This window comes from Montipora capricornis, chromosome 9, assembly GCF_036669925.1.
Source record: "Montipora capricornis isolate CH-2021 chromosome 9, ASM3666992v2, whole genome shotgun sequence".
Taxonomy (NCBI): Eukaryota; Metazoa; Cnidaria; class Anthozoa; order Scleractinia; family Acroporidae; genus Montipora; species Montipora capricornis.
The window spans coordinates 13,847,961-13,862,960 of NC_090891.1; the positions used below are offsets into that span (position 1 = coordinate 13,847,961).

General features: G+C 40.0%; 1 protein-coding gene across 1 annotated transcript in view; it reads left to right on the plus strand.

The window, feature by feature from the left end:
• The window catches only part of LOC138015676 (dynein axonemal heavy chain 12-like), a 319,401-nt gene that overhangs the window by 161,706 nt on the left and 142,695 nt on the right, over window positions 1-15,000 (plus strand). Inside the window, exons 30-37 of the mRNA XM_068862787.1 lie at window positions 6,093-6,210; window positions 6,329-6,406; window positions 6,475-6,567; window positions 12,630-12,776; window positions 13,078-13,215; window positions 13,359-13,610; window positions 14,362-14,447; window positions 14,548-14,659. Coding sequence (XP_068718888.1) covers window positions 6,093-6,210; window positions 6,329-6,406; window positions 6,475-6,567; window positions 12,630-12,776; window positions 13,078-13,215; window positions 13,359-13,610; window positions 14,362-14,447; window positions 14,548-14,659 — 1,024 coding nt within the window. The remainder of the gene's footprint in view (window positions 1-6,092; window positions 6,211-6,328; window positions 6,407-6,474; window positions 6,568-12,629; window positions 12,777-13,077; window positions 13,216-13,358; window positions 13,611-14,361; window positions 14,448-14,547; window positions 14,660-15,000) is intronic.

A 15,000-nucleotide genomic window follows, 5' to 3' on the forward strand; every position in this document is an offset into this window, starting at 1 on the left:
GTATTAATGGTCTTGGAGGAAACTTAAAAGATGTACAGAATTATTTGGTGAAAGACTGGTTTTTGTGTGTTAATACTGTTGTTATCTGTGTGTTGGCAGAAGTAATTAAATAAAGTCAACATTAGTCAGTGATATTTTGAGAAATGATGCGTCTATCAGAAAAGAAAACTGCTATTAAAAAAAGTAGATCGGTAGCTGTAAAAGAGTGTTTGAAAAGGTTCGAAGTCAAGTTGTAGAGCAGAGATTTTGTACAGTCAGCTCGGAAAGGAATGCATCGTAGGTTGTGACCGTCATTTGTTGCAAATGGCGGGAAATGTTTTGGAGCGAAATAACATAGCTGGGGACGAATTTTCACAGGCTATCAGAAATCTTCTTGGCAAAGGAAGAGGAAAATACCGCAACTTGTATTTAAAAGGCCCATCTAATTGTGGAAAAACGTTTCTTTTAAATCCTCTTACAAGCATTTACAACACATTTTGCAACCCGGCAAGTACAACCTTCGCAGGGGTAGGTGCAGAAGAGGCGGAAGTTTTATTTCTAAATGATTTCAGATGGTCCGCCAACATCATCCCATGGCATGATTTGCCATTGTTATTGGAAGGCCATGAGGTTCACCTGCCAGCACCCAAGACCCATTACAGATTTGATTTTTCCTTGAAAGGGGATACGCCCATCTTCTGTACCGCGAAGGAGGAAATTTCCTTTGTCCGCGCTGGTGTGCTGGATGAAAGAGAGACTGAAATGATGCGTGTTCGTTGGCGAGTGTTTGCATTCAGCTCACAGATTAGCGGGGCAGAACAACTGCAAGTTCCACCTTGTCCACGCTGTTTTGCTGAACTTGTCTATCCCCAGGCCTAAACTCTGCTCCTTGTCGATTAAATTATGGTTACATGTGAGCGTGTACCGAGCACGGATCACCATCCTTTTCCTTCATTTTAGCGTTGTGTTTTGGTAAAAACTAGGACGTTTAATCGTACTAAACTATTGTAGTAGTTACTATGTGTAACCAGAAATAATAGATATCACAACCGCGCCTTTCTTAGGCTTATTTGCAACGGTTATCCGTTCATTGCTAATTAATTTTAGTAGACTGTAATTAATTTACCGACAACGAATCTCCATGGTTTACCGTAGAAATTTCGAGGACAAAAAACTGCTAATTGCTTGAAAATCTCGCTATAGTTAAGTTGTGTTCTAGTGCTTAATTTCAAGTACAAAAACAGGCAGAGAAGACCGATTTAAAGTACTTTTACAAGAAACGATCATGGTGTACCGTGATCGCAATGGTGATGTTGATTGTTTACAAAAGCAATTTCTACACGTCCTTTATCTGAGAAAAAAATACCGTTAAATATCAACTTTCTTTTGAAGAGCTATGCTTTAAATACATTATAGAAAGCAAAACAAAGAGACAATTGATTGTTGAGTAAAAAGTACAGATATATCGTTGAAATTAGTAGTTGCAACGTTATTTAACGTGGGAAATGACAAAAGCAACAACCTTTTTTACATTTCCCACCGGTGTAACAGTGTCCTTACACACGCTCACACAAAAAAAGCATTACAGTTGTCCGCTATAGAGCTTTAAAATGAGTATTAACTAATACTTGATACGGCCACCCCTCTTTCTGATGACACTGGTCATTCTTTTTGGTATAGAGTCTACCAACCTATTTACAGCTACTACCGGCAGGGTGAAAAACGCATCTAGATGTATTACACGAGCTTTAAACTCTTCAAACGTTTCACGTCTTATTTTGCGATCCCTTGCTTGTTTCTGAAGGTGCCTATTAACAACAGCAAAAACGTTTTCGATAACATGTAAGTCTGCGCTTTGTGGTGGCAGTTTGATCATGGTGCTATTTACATGCTCAAATGCCGCTTTTTCTTATGCAGAATTTTGACAAGGATCTCCATCCTGCATCCAGAGGCGACTGACACCTTTTCCAGCCAACTCAAACAATCGATCAAAGTGTTCATCAACGAATGTGGCGAAGTAGCGACCTGTCATGTGTTCATAAGGCTCACAGCAAATCACTCCCTTGTCATAGGATATAGCGACTATAAGCCTTAAGACTTTCCCCCCAGTTCCCTCCTTCCGAGCCTTTGCAATGCATTGAGCAAGGCCCTCGCTTTTTTTTCTCCATACTCGTCCTTGAGGTGCGATAGCTTGATCAAAACTGAAAAGGATTTCTCTTATATGGGATGGATGTTCCGTCCAAGTAGAACGCAATTTCTTTTTTCCAAACATCCGTGCTGAAGTTTCTTTGCATGATTTTAGCAAAAGCCACTCTTTTCGTATGATCATCTTTGGTCATAAGTCCTTTCTTCCTTGTCTGCAAATGCTGCTGAATTTAGGTAACGTGTAACTGTCCTCGTTGAAACATCACTTTCTTCAATTCCGGCCTCCTCCATTAATCTTTTACAGGTGAAAGTCCCGTCTCTTTTTCGTAGGACCCTGAGACAGCGAATCAGGTGCCTTCTTTGTCTTTCACTTAGCTTGAACTTACGGCCTCTTTTCGAGGAACTTGGTAAACGCGAGGGAGTGCTTCTATTTGCTTTGGAAATTCTTACAACACTTGCTGTTGAAATACCACAAAGATCAGCAACTTTACGAACGGAAAGTCGTTTAACCCGGGTTAAGTAAAAAGCTCTTGCCCGTGTCACATTATCGATACAGTGTTTGAAGGCCATTACGCTAGTGCAGCTTTTCTCTCGTAATTCTTCAAAATATTATTCCTTCTTAGCAGCAAATCAACTCTTTATAGCAATTTTATAAGTAAAGAAACCTGCTTGAACTTCTTTTCATTGCGAAAGTCCCACAAAACAACCGTTACAGAACACATTAGTAATGGCGCATTTTCTTATCTGAAATGCGTCATTCAACACTCAGACAACCTCGGTCATAAATAGTTGTAACACTTTCTTGAACAGCACGTAACTCCAATTTGCACCTGTCACACATGACAGGTGCAAATTCTTACCTAAGAATGTTTTAGAAGCATTTTATCTTACTGTAATTCTACTGACTGTCACCTATGGCTTAGCTTTGTGGGGATGCTGTAGTAAAGGAACTGTTTAATTCAATAGAAAAGCTTCACAGTACAGCCGCAAAGATAGTTTTTAATTTAAGATCAGACACCCCGCATACAGAGGCCTTAAAGATAGTGAACTGGCATCCCCTCTGCTACAAATATAACATTGCATTAGTAAAACTGATGCACAAGGCTCATTGGGAAAATCTGCCTTTGCCATTATGTGGCAGTATAATCTGTAGACGAACATCAACATATCCGACTAGGACAACTGACCCTGTCTTTGTACCTCATTTCAACTCAAGATTTGTCCATTTCTCGATTAGATAGAGAGGTGCGGCTCTATGGAATAACACCTTGGCCAATGATTATTCAATTGTAGATGCAAGTTGTAAATCTTCGTCAATCAAGTTGAAAGATAATGCAAGTTTCTTGAATTTTAATTTTTATGCTACGTCAATTTCCACTACAGATTTTAGTGACCTATATTATATACTTTTAACTGTATCTTGCATATACAATCGCAATTGTTATTTAGTTTTTAGCTCTCTTACACCCTAGGGATTTTTAGTTTAGGCGTTTAATAGTACGTAATTTAAGGGAATCTTATCTTATTCATTCAAGCGTCTTTTGTAAATACGCGACCCTGTAAACTTTATAGCTTTAAACATTATCTTGTTTAAATAAAGGAGAAGGCATTTGACAGGGTCCTGAGGAAGGTATTGGAGTGGGCAATGAGGAAGAGAGGTATACCAGAGGCAATGGTGAGAGCAGTGATGAGTTTGTATGAAGGTGCAAAGACAAGAGTCAGAGTTGGGCTAGAGTTGTCCGAGGAGTTTGAGTTGAAAGTTGGTGTGCACCAGGGATCCGTGTTGTCGCTGTTGGTTTTTGCGATCGTGGTTGACGTGGTTACGGAGAGTGTGAGAAATGGTTTGATGAGTGAGATGTTGTACGCAGATGACTTGGTGTTGACGAGCGAAATGATGGAGGGACTGAGGGAGAAGTTCTGGAAATGGAAGGAGGCATTCAAGAGCAAGGGGCTGAAGGTGAACCTCGGGAAGACAAAAGTGGTAGTGAGTGGGGCATAAGGTGAAATGTCTGAGAGTAAGATAGATCCATGTGGTATTTGTGGGGAGCGAGTAATGGTAAATTCAGTGTTGTGTGTGAAATGCGGGAAATGGATCCATGGCAGATGCGTGAAAGTAAAGAGGGTGACCCAGAGGTTGGGGAGAGATTTTGTGTGTGGAAGATGCAAGAGGCAAGTTGCTGGATTAATGGAACCGGTGGAGGAGTTGTGTGAAGAGGTGGAAACGGTGAGAGGTTTCTGTTATTTGGGGGATAGGGTGAATGCAGGTGGTGGTTGCAAGGCAGCTGTGACAGCAAGAGCAAGAATTGGCTGGGTGAAGTTCAGGAAAAGCGTTGGAGTTTGAAGTGAAGGGCAAGAGGAAGCGAGGACGACCAAAGAAGACGCGGAAGACGCAAGTGGAGAAGGAGAGCAAGAGTGTTGGATTGGAGAAAAAGGATGTCATGAATCGATTTATCTATCTATCTATCTATCTCGGTCATGATGACCCATCCATCGAAATTAGGGCATTTTCCCCTTGCCTTTTTCTCTGAAACAAAGTCTGTGACCCCCCAGTTTTTTTTCCATTTTTGGAATAAGCAATTTATGACCTACCTTCAGGCGAAAAATGAAAACAATATCGATGTGGGAAGATTTTTGCGTGAACGTCCTTAAATAACGCATCTGTAAAAATAACAAACGGTTTAGTGTCCAAGGAAAGAATTTGTGGAGTGACTTCTTCCACTAAGTATACTGACTAACTATTACTGATATTCTGTTTTGTCATTGCCATTCTCTTTTGGTCTCTTTTGCTCTCTTTTGCTCTCTTTTCGTTTCTGTTCTAGACATAGGTCCTCCAGGCGTCATGTAACCTTATCAAAGCTTCTAAAGATATGCTAAAAATTGCAGTACAGAGGAAAAAGCAGCTCTAAGCAAATTAAAAATAAACACTCAGCTTTAAGCTTATATCTCTCCGATGCTTGACTTGAATAACTGCGTAGCTAGCAGTTTGGACCACAGATGTTCATGATATGTCAAACTGGATTGAAACCAGCGAAAAATGCTGAATGAAAACATGTTCCAAACTGTTTTCCACCTGAACACGAAAAGCGTTGACCGTGTAAGAACTATAGTTTATGTATTCATCATCATCGGCCGGCTGATGTGCAGGCAACTGAGATGTTGTATGTTGATATAGTATGGCTGTGTAGCGGCGTTGAGCCACAGAAAGCGCGCGAAAAATGAAGCCTTGCTTATGTTCAGGTGAGATAACCGGGTTGAGCCTGCAGTCCAATCGAAAACAAGTACCTGGTCAGCGGTCAACTTAAAAAAATAAACAGCTGACCTTGGTGAGCTCTGGTCAGCGGATACCTTGTTTTGACAGGTGTCGATTGATCAAAACATGGATGTCCAATATCAAAGATGTCTGCTGTAAACTAGCATGATACTGGTCACATTGGCATACATGGATGACGTCATAGATATAAAACCAAGACTTCTCGCATCGATGGGTTACCATATTTTCTTAACAATGGTGCTCAGTGTGCGCTCACGGAGCTCCGCTAAGAACATACTGTCAAAAGCGAGAATGCTCATTAACTATAGAAATATGATGCACATGATCATCCTAAAGTGGCATGCAATTATTTGAAACACCCATTCCTGGAAACCCATGCAGAGAAACTTGCGCTTATCAGTTAATTTACATCTATAATTTTCGATTAGTAAGTTAATGTCGGGTTACATCTCATGATGACTGAATAAACTATGATTAGAATGAGCAACTGATACTGAAGATAGAAAACCTCCAATGTTTGGAGAGGAGGGGAGGGGAAAGAGTTGTATAGAAATAAAATAGATGATTGCATCACTTCCAGTGAAAGCTGTTGTATTAAAGAAAGGTGGCTAAAAGTGAATATAGTGCTACCTACTTAAATGTTCTTTTTTTCATAATGAGTTTGAACTTAGTCTGTACATTGTTGTTCTTTAATTAGACTGGTCATCACTCCGCTGACAGATCGTTGTTACCGTACTCTTGTCAGTGCTTTTCATTTAAACCTGGGTGGAGCACCTGAAGGTCCTGCAGGTACTGGAAAGACAGAAACCACTAAGGTATGCATAGCTAGTGATTCCCCATGCCTGCTTTCTGTGCACATTTGTTATTGAGAAACATGATCATATATCATTAGTCTTGTACTCAATCCCACATCCAACGTTCTTTTTCTTTCAGGATTTAGCGAAAGCCCTAGCAATACAGTGTGTTGTGTTTAACTGCTCAGATGGCTTAGATTACCTGCAAATGGGGAAAGTAAGTGCATTTTTGTCAAGCTTTGTTATGGGTCTTGGCATTTTGTATTAACTGTCTTTTGTAAACAGTTCTTTAAAGGTCTGGCATCATGTGGTGCATGGGCTTGCTTTGATGAGTTCAATCGTATTGAGCTGGAGGTTTTATCAGTTGTGGCTCAACAGGTAATTTTCTCTACATGTTGTGTATTTGTGTTGCATTCTTGTGACGTCAATTGCATTATTTTACTGGTGCGCCTAACCCAAGACTAACTACAGTCGAACCTGTATATAACGGTTACCCTTGGGACTTGAGGAACTGTCCGCTTAATACAGGATCACTAAAAATACTCTCTGACTGTGTTCTAATGTCATTTTTAATGGCATATCACACAAAATCACTTTATGCAAGGAAGCAAAATTATAGGACAATCAACACTCTTCCAAGTGATTGATACTTGGAAGTTAACGGTATAATATCCCTAACATTTTTGAATGGGAAGGTTACAGTAAAGGGCAACTGAGTTAACAGAGGTGGAGGTTAAGGCCTGGAAAGCCGTGACGAGTATATGTTTGAAGGCGATTCATTTTCCGTCACATGGCTGAAGAAAACAAACAACAGCAACAACAAGAACAAACAACAAATAGTTTATTAGTTTATTTGCTCACTCGCACTTTGTTACGTGAATAATTGCGATAAAAAATTTGACAAGGGGAAAAGGCGTATATTTGTGCAGGAATTAGAGCTTGGACACTAAAATAACCAAGAAGTTTTCGAGTTAGTCTCCAGGTTTTTTGATGTTTGAGAGATATGCAAGAAATTTCTATTAAAGGAACTTACATTGGCTTTGAGAATGTTGCTCAGACAGTAAAGAAAGTTTTAATCTTGTGGAAAAGTTGAAAAGGCTAAGATCTTTTGGATCGGTGGGGATATTTTTCCAAAAAAGAGTAATGGTAAACGCTATTGTTTGTTTACCAGATTTGGTACGGACTTTTGGCTTATAGAGGTTTTGTTTGGACGCACATCTAGTGTTATAAATTATTATGGACCTTACTAGCGTATTAAAAAAAATTCTTGGAACGAAGTTGGCAGGAGGCCTTAATGCCACAGGTGTGTGAACTTTAGAGCATGAAAACGTTATTTACTGTCAAAACATTGAGTAGATTTAGTGGAGGAAGAGTGCTATCTGTTTTGTCTCCAAACGTTCTTGCAAAGAATACATGTATATGCCTTACAACATGATTTTGTTGGGTTTTTACTTTTTTAAAGACTAAGGGACATGCACAATATCAAATTATGCACCAAATTTAACATGTTCAAGGCAGCTTTCCGAACCACCCAAGGTGGCGTGGTGCTTGCAGTGAAGGAGTGAATACATTTGGGGAACCCCACGGGGTTTACATTGATAGGTGCATTAATACATGTCGAAATGGAATCGACAGACATGGTGAGAAGACAGTCTCTGTCGATCCCCTAATCTCACGGGGGATTAGTAAATTCCATTTGGAAGGTGACTTCCATTTGGAGAGTGACATTGAAGCTATCAAAGTATACCAATGTTTATCAAAGCTATCACGACTTTTTGCAATGAACGAGTCATCAAGGCCATATGAATCCAACTTGAACAACATCAGTGACATGAAAACAGTGAGGCAACCAAGCAACCCATGCTTCCAGACACTAGTACTTGTGTGGCAGACCATAATGACGAACTGTCGAAAGACTCGGTCATTGATTATGTAAGGGAAAGTGATGAGGAATCCGTACCAATCTCCTGCGATAGAGCAAGAGCTAAGGGCGTTTGCAAATGCAAACATGCTCCCCAGGACAGAAACCTTCCAGAATTCCTTACAAGAAAACGTCGAGCTTGTTTCATAAGGTAATTAGAAATTGTATGGTGCATTATTTAATGGAGAACGTACTGAGCTCGTCTGAGTTGAGAAAGTGTTTATCTCCTGCTTTTGGAAAATAATACTATATTGCGGTAAGAATGTCTAGACCTAGACCGCAACTCAGACGTAACTAATCTCCGAGAGTAGGAGATTCTAATCGTCATTTTTATCTTATTATCCGCAGGACTGCTAAACACAAAAAAGACTGGTCAGTTCTATTGTGTATTCAAGGTCAATCTGTTACTGAGCATCCAACAAAATTGAACCAACAAAATAAGAGTTATTGTCTTTCAAGAGAAAAGCTATTGATATCAGGAGACATTCAATTGAACCGAGGCCCTGTTCATGGAACGAGTACACATACAGTACTGAGAAATCCTTCTATAGCATTGTTGCAGGCTCGATTAGCTCAGAAAGGATTGAAGGCACTAGAATGTACCTCTGATGGTTCATGCTTCTTTTCTTCTGTTGCCCATCAGTTATACAATGATCCTTCCTATCACATGAACGTGCATGCTGCTGGAGTTGAATATATCAGAAACAACCGTCAAAATTTTATTGGACCCATTACAGATCAATTGTGGGTGTGTTGTCACAGCAATATACATGGTGTGATGCACTTATTGTGCAAGCAGTTTCGGATGTATTAAATGTTACAATACGTATAAATGAATCCATTGAGGGGTGGGCACTATCAGTCCTATAAGCGGACAACAGAGAACTACTGTCATTAACATTGGACATGTAGATGAAAGACACTGTGTTTCAGCAGTTCAGTTAGATTATTATAATAACAGTATTTCAGGTTGTGAAGTCAGCAGTGTTACAAATGTCAAGAATTATTCAGAGGTAATAATCGATTAATTAACCATGGCCAAAAATGGTGTGAGTGTCAGTAATAATTTCTGCAAAGCAGTGGCAAAAAGGGCTTATATGAGAGAATGTATCAAGCGGAAGAGACAAAATAAAGAGTTCAGGGAAAAGAAAAACAATGCAAAACACCAAAACAGATCTGGAAATATTGAAGCAGTAAGGGAATATGAAAAGCAAACATTTATGGTTAAAGCTTCCAATCCAGAACATATCAGAGAACTAAACAGAAAAGCATAGAACCATTTAAGGAAAGCTATGCAGAGCTCAAGGCTAAACCAAACTAACATTTGTCAAGTTCAAGACTATATTAGACATTCCATGTCAAAAGTGATTTAGTCTTTTTGTGATAAGATATCACATGGCCCTGAATATATATGCACTTGCTGTGATCAGTTATGATTCAGATTTTCTGTCTCTAAATGTAACAGTATCAAATATAGTGATAAGATTTGTTGGAGGAATGTATAACTGGCACTGACTGATAAATTAATACTGAATGGATCTGCTCTACTTGCCTAGCCTGATGACATTAACATTATGACCTGGCAACAAAAATCGGACCTTATTCAAAATTACCCTGTCACCTGTGCGAGGAACTTTGAACACATAATACAGCTCTTTATAGAGGATGTGTTAAAGAGTAATCCTATTGGAGAAATGGTAGACTTACTTTACAGGGTTGAATTCCAGCAAAGGGGATCACCTCGCATACATGCATTATTTTGGTTACCTAGTTGCATATGAGAGCCCCCTGTGCTGTTACACAATTATCCAGCTGTTATATCACACTGAATAATGCATAAACAAAAATTCAGCCTGTCAATTTTAAACAATCGCGGTAACTTTCATATCCACGAGTAACGACAGTGGCACTTTGATTCAAATTTGGCATTCAAATAGTTTTTTATTCATGTTTTATCTTTTATATATACAATGTAATTAACTAGTTCTAACTAGGTTTTGATTGTGTATAGATTCGCAGTTTTTTAATAGTTTCACTACTTTTAACATCATTTTACTTTTAACAATATTGTGAAGCGCAACTGAATATATCTATATAGAGGTCTGCGCCATATAAATGTAAATTATTATTATTATTATTGATCCATTGAAAAATTCATGTGCGCTGTGTGTGATGTATAAGCTTACTTGGCAAATTTTTGAGTTATAGCAGTGGTAAGCGAGCATTAAAAATAAACCATATGCACCGTAATTGTACACAAGATACTAAGTTCTAGAATTGAGTTCACCTTGAAGAAGGAACAGTGAACTTCCAGGTGATGTAAAAATATTGCTAAAAAGTGATTGAAAACACGTCCTAAGGTCTCTTATTAGCTGTCAAAATATGCTCACAAGACGCCAAATGATTGGTCAATTATCCTACTAAATCTCCATAACAACAAAAAATACAGATCTACTAAGGGAGACTGGGTAGAGGCATAAGATCAAGACTCCATTTTTACTGCTGGTTATGGCCGGTTTAAGAAATTCAGGGGTCATCTCGCACAGCCAGTTACGGCCAGCTTAGGAGTCAATGGGTCAAGTAGGTAGGGTGCTGGTTATTGTACAATATACTGGAGTGTGATCGGAAATATATTTGTATATATATGATTGATAAGAGAGGAGGTATGTTATTCTACTAGCTTTAGTAATAACAGGCATAAAACCTAAACTTAATAGTAGTAGTGGCATCCTCGTCTCAAAGAGGCGATGTTTAGCACTGGGGATTTGGGCAGGATCTTGTATTACTTTGTAGCCCAATCCTGGAGTGGCAGTCTCTGTTGCAGGTGGCGCAGACGTGCCTTGTGGAATTGCGTGCAGAATGCTGCACGTTCTTTCCTCACTGCTCTCTTGCATGTAGCCGGGGCTCTAGCATTCACCTCCACCTTTGAAACCCCCGCTTTGACACTTTGCCGCCATGTATCTCGGTGTTTGGTGATGTCCTCCCATGCACTGGTGTCGATTAGTGCAGATCCCAGGCTCACTTGATGACGCCCTTGTAGTGCAGCAGGGATTGACACATGCGACAGACTTCCTCCTGCAGTTCTCCATAAAACGATTACCCTTGGCAGGTGGCCACGCTCCATGCAATGTGCATGGCCAAGCCATCGAAGGTGTCGCTGAATGAACAGTGATGGCATGCTCAGTGAGCCAGCGTGCTCCAGGACTTCAGTGTTGCTCACTCTGTCCTGCCACCTGATGTGCAGCAGGCGCCGAAGGCAGCGGAGGTGGAATCTGTTGAGTCGCTGCTCTTGTCTGGCATAGGTTGTCCACGACTCGCTGCCATAAAGGAGATTCAACAGAACGCAAGCTTGGTAGCTTGGTCCTTTCACTCAACAGGTCATTACCAGACACTTGTTGAGTTTGGCCGTGACGGTGGCTGCTTTGGCGATCCTGCAGCTGATCTCAGCATTGAGCGAAGTCGAGCTTGACATGGTGGAGCCCAAGTAGGTGAAGGTGTCCACAACCTCCAGCTGTGTGTTGTTGATGGTGATGACTGGGGGGACTCAGCACCTTGTGCCAGGATGTTGGTCTTCCTGAGGCTGATCGTTAGCCCAAACTCCTTGCAGGCGTGGGACAGCTTGTCTACGAGATGTTGGAGGCCCTCCTCGCTGTGGGACAGCAAACAGCAGCTCCCGTATGAGCACCACGTAAGCTTTGGTCTTGGCGCAGAGTCTGGTGATGTTGAAGAGTTTGGGTTAAAGCAAGAACACAGCCCTGCTTTACTCCACTGCTGACTGGGAAGGTGGCTCTATCGAAGCAGACTGTACTCTTTGGAGGGCAGCCCATCCTCTGGAGGATCTTGAGGAGCCTGCTTCTTTCTCACCAAGTCAAAAGCTTTGGTTAGGTCCACGAAGGCACAGAACAATGGCTGCTGCTGCTTTCGACACTTCTCCTGTAGCTGACGGAGGGAGAAGTTTATGATCTGTTGAGAAATGCCTTTCAAGCAAGTACTCATGAAATTTGGTGATCCCTTTAATTGCTAGAGAGTAGTATTCAATTTATTTGTGCGGTTCTGTTCCTCACTGTTAAATATTCTTGGTGCATAAGCAGCTGGTTACAGAGAATCATCAGGTCCAACGTTTGAATACCAACAGAAGGTTCATCACTGTCACTTCAAAACCAATTTATCAGCAGGATGATAGTGCCAAAGGACAGAATCAGAGCACTAAGCAGCTTTGAAGTTGTCTTAATCACCCTGGACAACTTTGGTTAAAGCTGGTTAATCCAGTTTTTAAGACAATGTTTCGCTCCCATATATGCATGTAAAAATACACTACTCTTTACAAGCACATTGCACCAAATCCGTAAAAGCACTCCATGGGTACCTTTTAATTCAACAAAATTAATTTGCTCTTATCTTAACCTTGCCTTTGCGCGTTTTTTCTTCTTTAATTTTAATCTTTTCCTGAAGGCCCAAAAGATGTGGATCTGAACCAAGAGAGGGTAAGACTTGATATTATTGTATATTATTTTACCAGATCCTGTGTATACAGCGAGCTATAGCTGCTCATCAAGACCGATTTGTGTTTGAGGGAACGGAGTTAAACTTGAATGCTAACTGTTTTGTGGCCATTACCATGAATCCCGGCTATGCAGGGCGATCAGAGCTTCCAGATAACCTCAAGGTAAAAAAAAATATATTTGAGTAATGTTCATTCTTCTTCATTACTGGGTTGATGTCTAAACCACCATTCTTTGGGATGCATTCTTCATGTGAATATTCTGTTTGTTTTAGGTTATATATATTGAGTGAATGCTGGAATGACATGCTGTTTATTCCAGATAAAAGAGAACATGATAACTCAATATGCCTATTTCTCATCAACTTGGAGCAATCTTTGTGAAGTTTTGTCAAGTGCATTCGTATACCTTAAGTCGTATTAGCACTTAAATTAGAAACAATCATGTTTTTTTGTTACTGATAAGGTGCTGTTCCGCACTGTTGCTATGATGGTACCAGACTATGCACTGATTGGGGAGATAATGCTCTACTCGTATGGATTTGTTGATGCTCGCAACCTTTCAGTCAAGATTGTTACAACCTACAAACTTTGTTCTGAACAGGTAAATGATAATATTTAAAGTGTACCATGCACAAGGTTGCCATTAATATGTGAAAAGAGTCCTGTTCTGAATTTTTCATGTTTTCATAGGTTTGCTTTTTTTATGTACATGATGATTGGAGTAATCACGTTTTTGTTACACAGTTGTCATCACAGTTCCATTATGACTATGGTATGCGGGCTGTAAAAGCTGTGCTGGCAGCAGCTGGAAACCTAAAGCTCAAGTATCCAGTGGATGATGAGAACGTTTTGTTGCTTAGATCCATCATGGATGTCAATCTTCCAAAATTCCTCTCCCATGACATTCCACTGTTTGAGGGAATCATCTCCGATTTGTTTCCTGGAGTGTCTTTACCAAAGGCAGACTATGGCACTTTTCTTGAAACAGCCAAAGAGGTCAGACAGCTGTTTCCTTTACTTGAACTATGTGAGATGATTCATTAACAGCTTAAAACCCATGAAAGTTTGGCCACTGATTATTTTATTGGCACATTAGAGTAAGAGTTACAGACAGGCTCAGTCTCCAGCCATGGGTGTCTCAGTGCGCCCGCAGTTGAGGTCGGGACACAAATTGCCCAAGGCTTTTCTGTCTGAAAGTTATTACACAACTTATGAAACTCAACATTTACATTTTTCTTTATGACATTTCATTTGTAAACACATTTGTTGCAAGAAAGACATGAAATATTGAGTATGTTTCTATGTTGAAGGATGTAGTAACTAACTGAAACTCCGAGAAATCGACGTTTCGTTTGGAATTTGAGCTCATAACCCTCCAAATATTAAACTGCATGACTGATTTTACTGAGGTCCAGTTGGTTATCATGTAGTCTCTAGGTTTTGAGTAGTCAGTTCTCATTTGAATGTACTTCACAAGCTGAAAGCATGCTCCTGTGTAAGCAATTGTTTTAGATTAGTGTCATTGTGTGATACAGTTTAGCCATTCATGTATGGATTTTATGTTACTTGGTGATGCAGCTCTATAGCCAAGGCCAACAGACCACCCTTGTTCACCATATAGTCTCCAGCAGCTCAGCTTACAGCATTCTGTTTGATCTTGGAAGGTCTTGGGTTCAATTCCCGTTGGAGACCTGGATATTTCTGACTTAATTCCAGTTGGTCATTGTACATGTATATATTTGAACAGATTTGTGACAAGAAAAATATTCAGATGGTAGACTTTTTCAGCGAAAAGATCATTCAGACGTATGAAATGATGATTGTGCGGCATGGGTGAGAGTATTTTGCTTGTTCCTTAAAGTTTGTTTTCTTAGTAGGATCATACAGTGTACTTGTTCATTGTATTAAGTGTGCATCATTGTCTAATTTTCAGGTTTATGATGGTAGGTGATCCATTCTCTGGTAAAACCAAAGTGCTTGAGGTGTTAGCTGAGACTCTAAACTTGCTGTCAGACAGGGGCTATGATGATGAGAATGTCAATAAGGTACCGCAGTGTGCTTATTTACAAATTAGACTTCACAACCTAACCTTGCCAGTGGCTTTATGAAGGGAACCCCAGGATAATTATTGAAACTTGTCCATGTATCAGTTGTCCATTGTTGACATTTGCAATTTAATAATTCATGGATGGCACTAAAGGAGCTTGGTGATCTTTGTTTTTTGAAAGTTACAGCATGAAAGGAAACATGAAATTCCTTCTAAACCTCTAAACCAAATTGGTTCAAAACTGCTGTGTTAATTCTTCAAGTATATTACATATTCTTGAAGCCCCATCCCTCTAATTTGGGAAAACAACCCATCCCATAACAAAATCAAAGAAGTAAT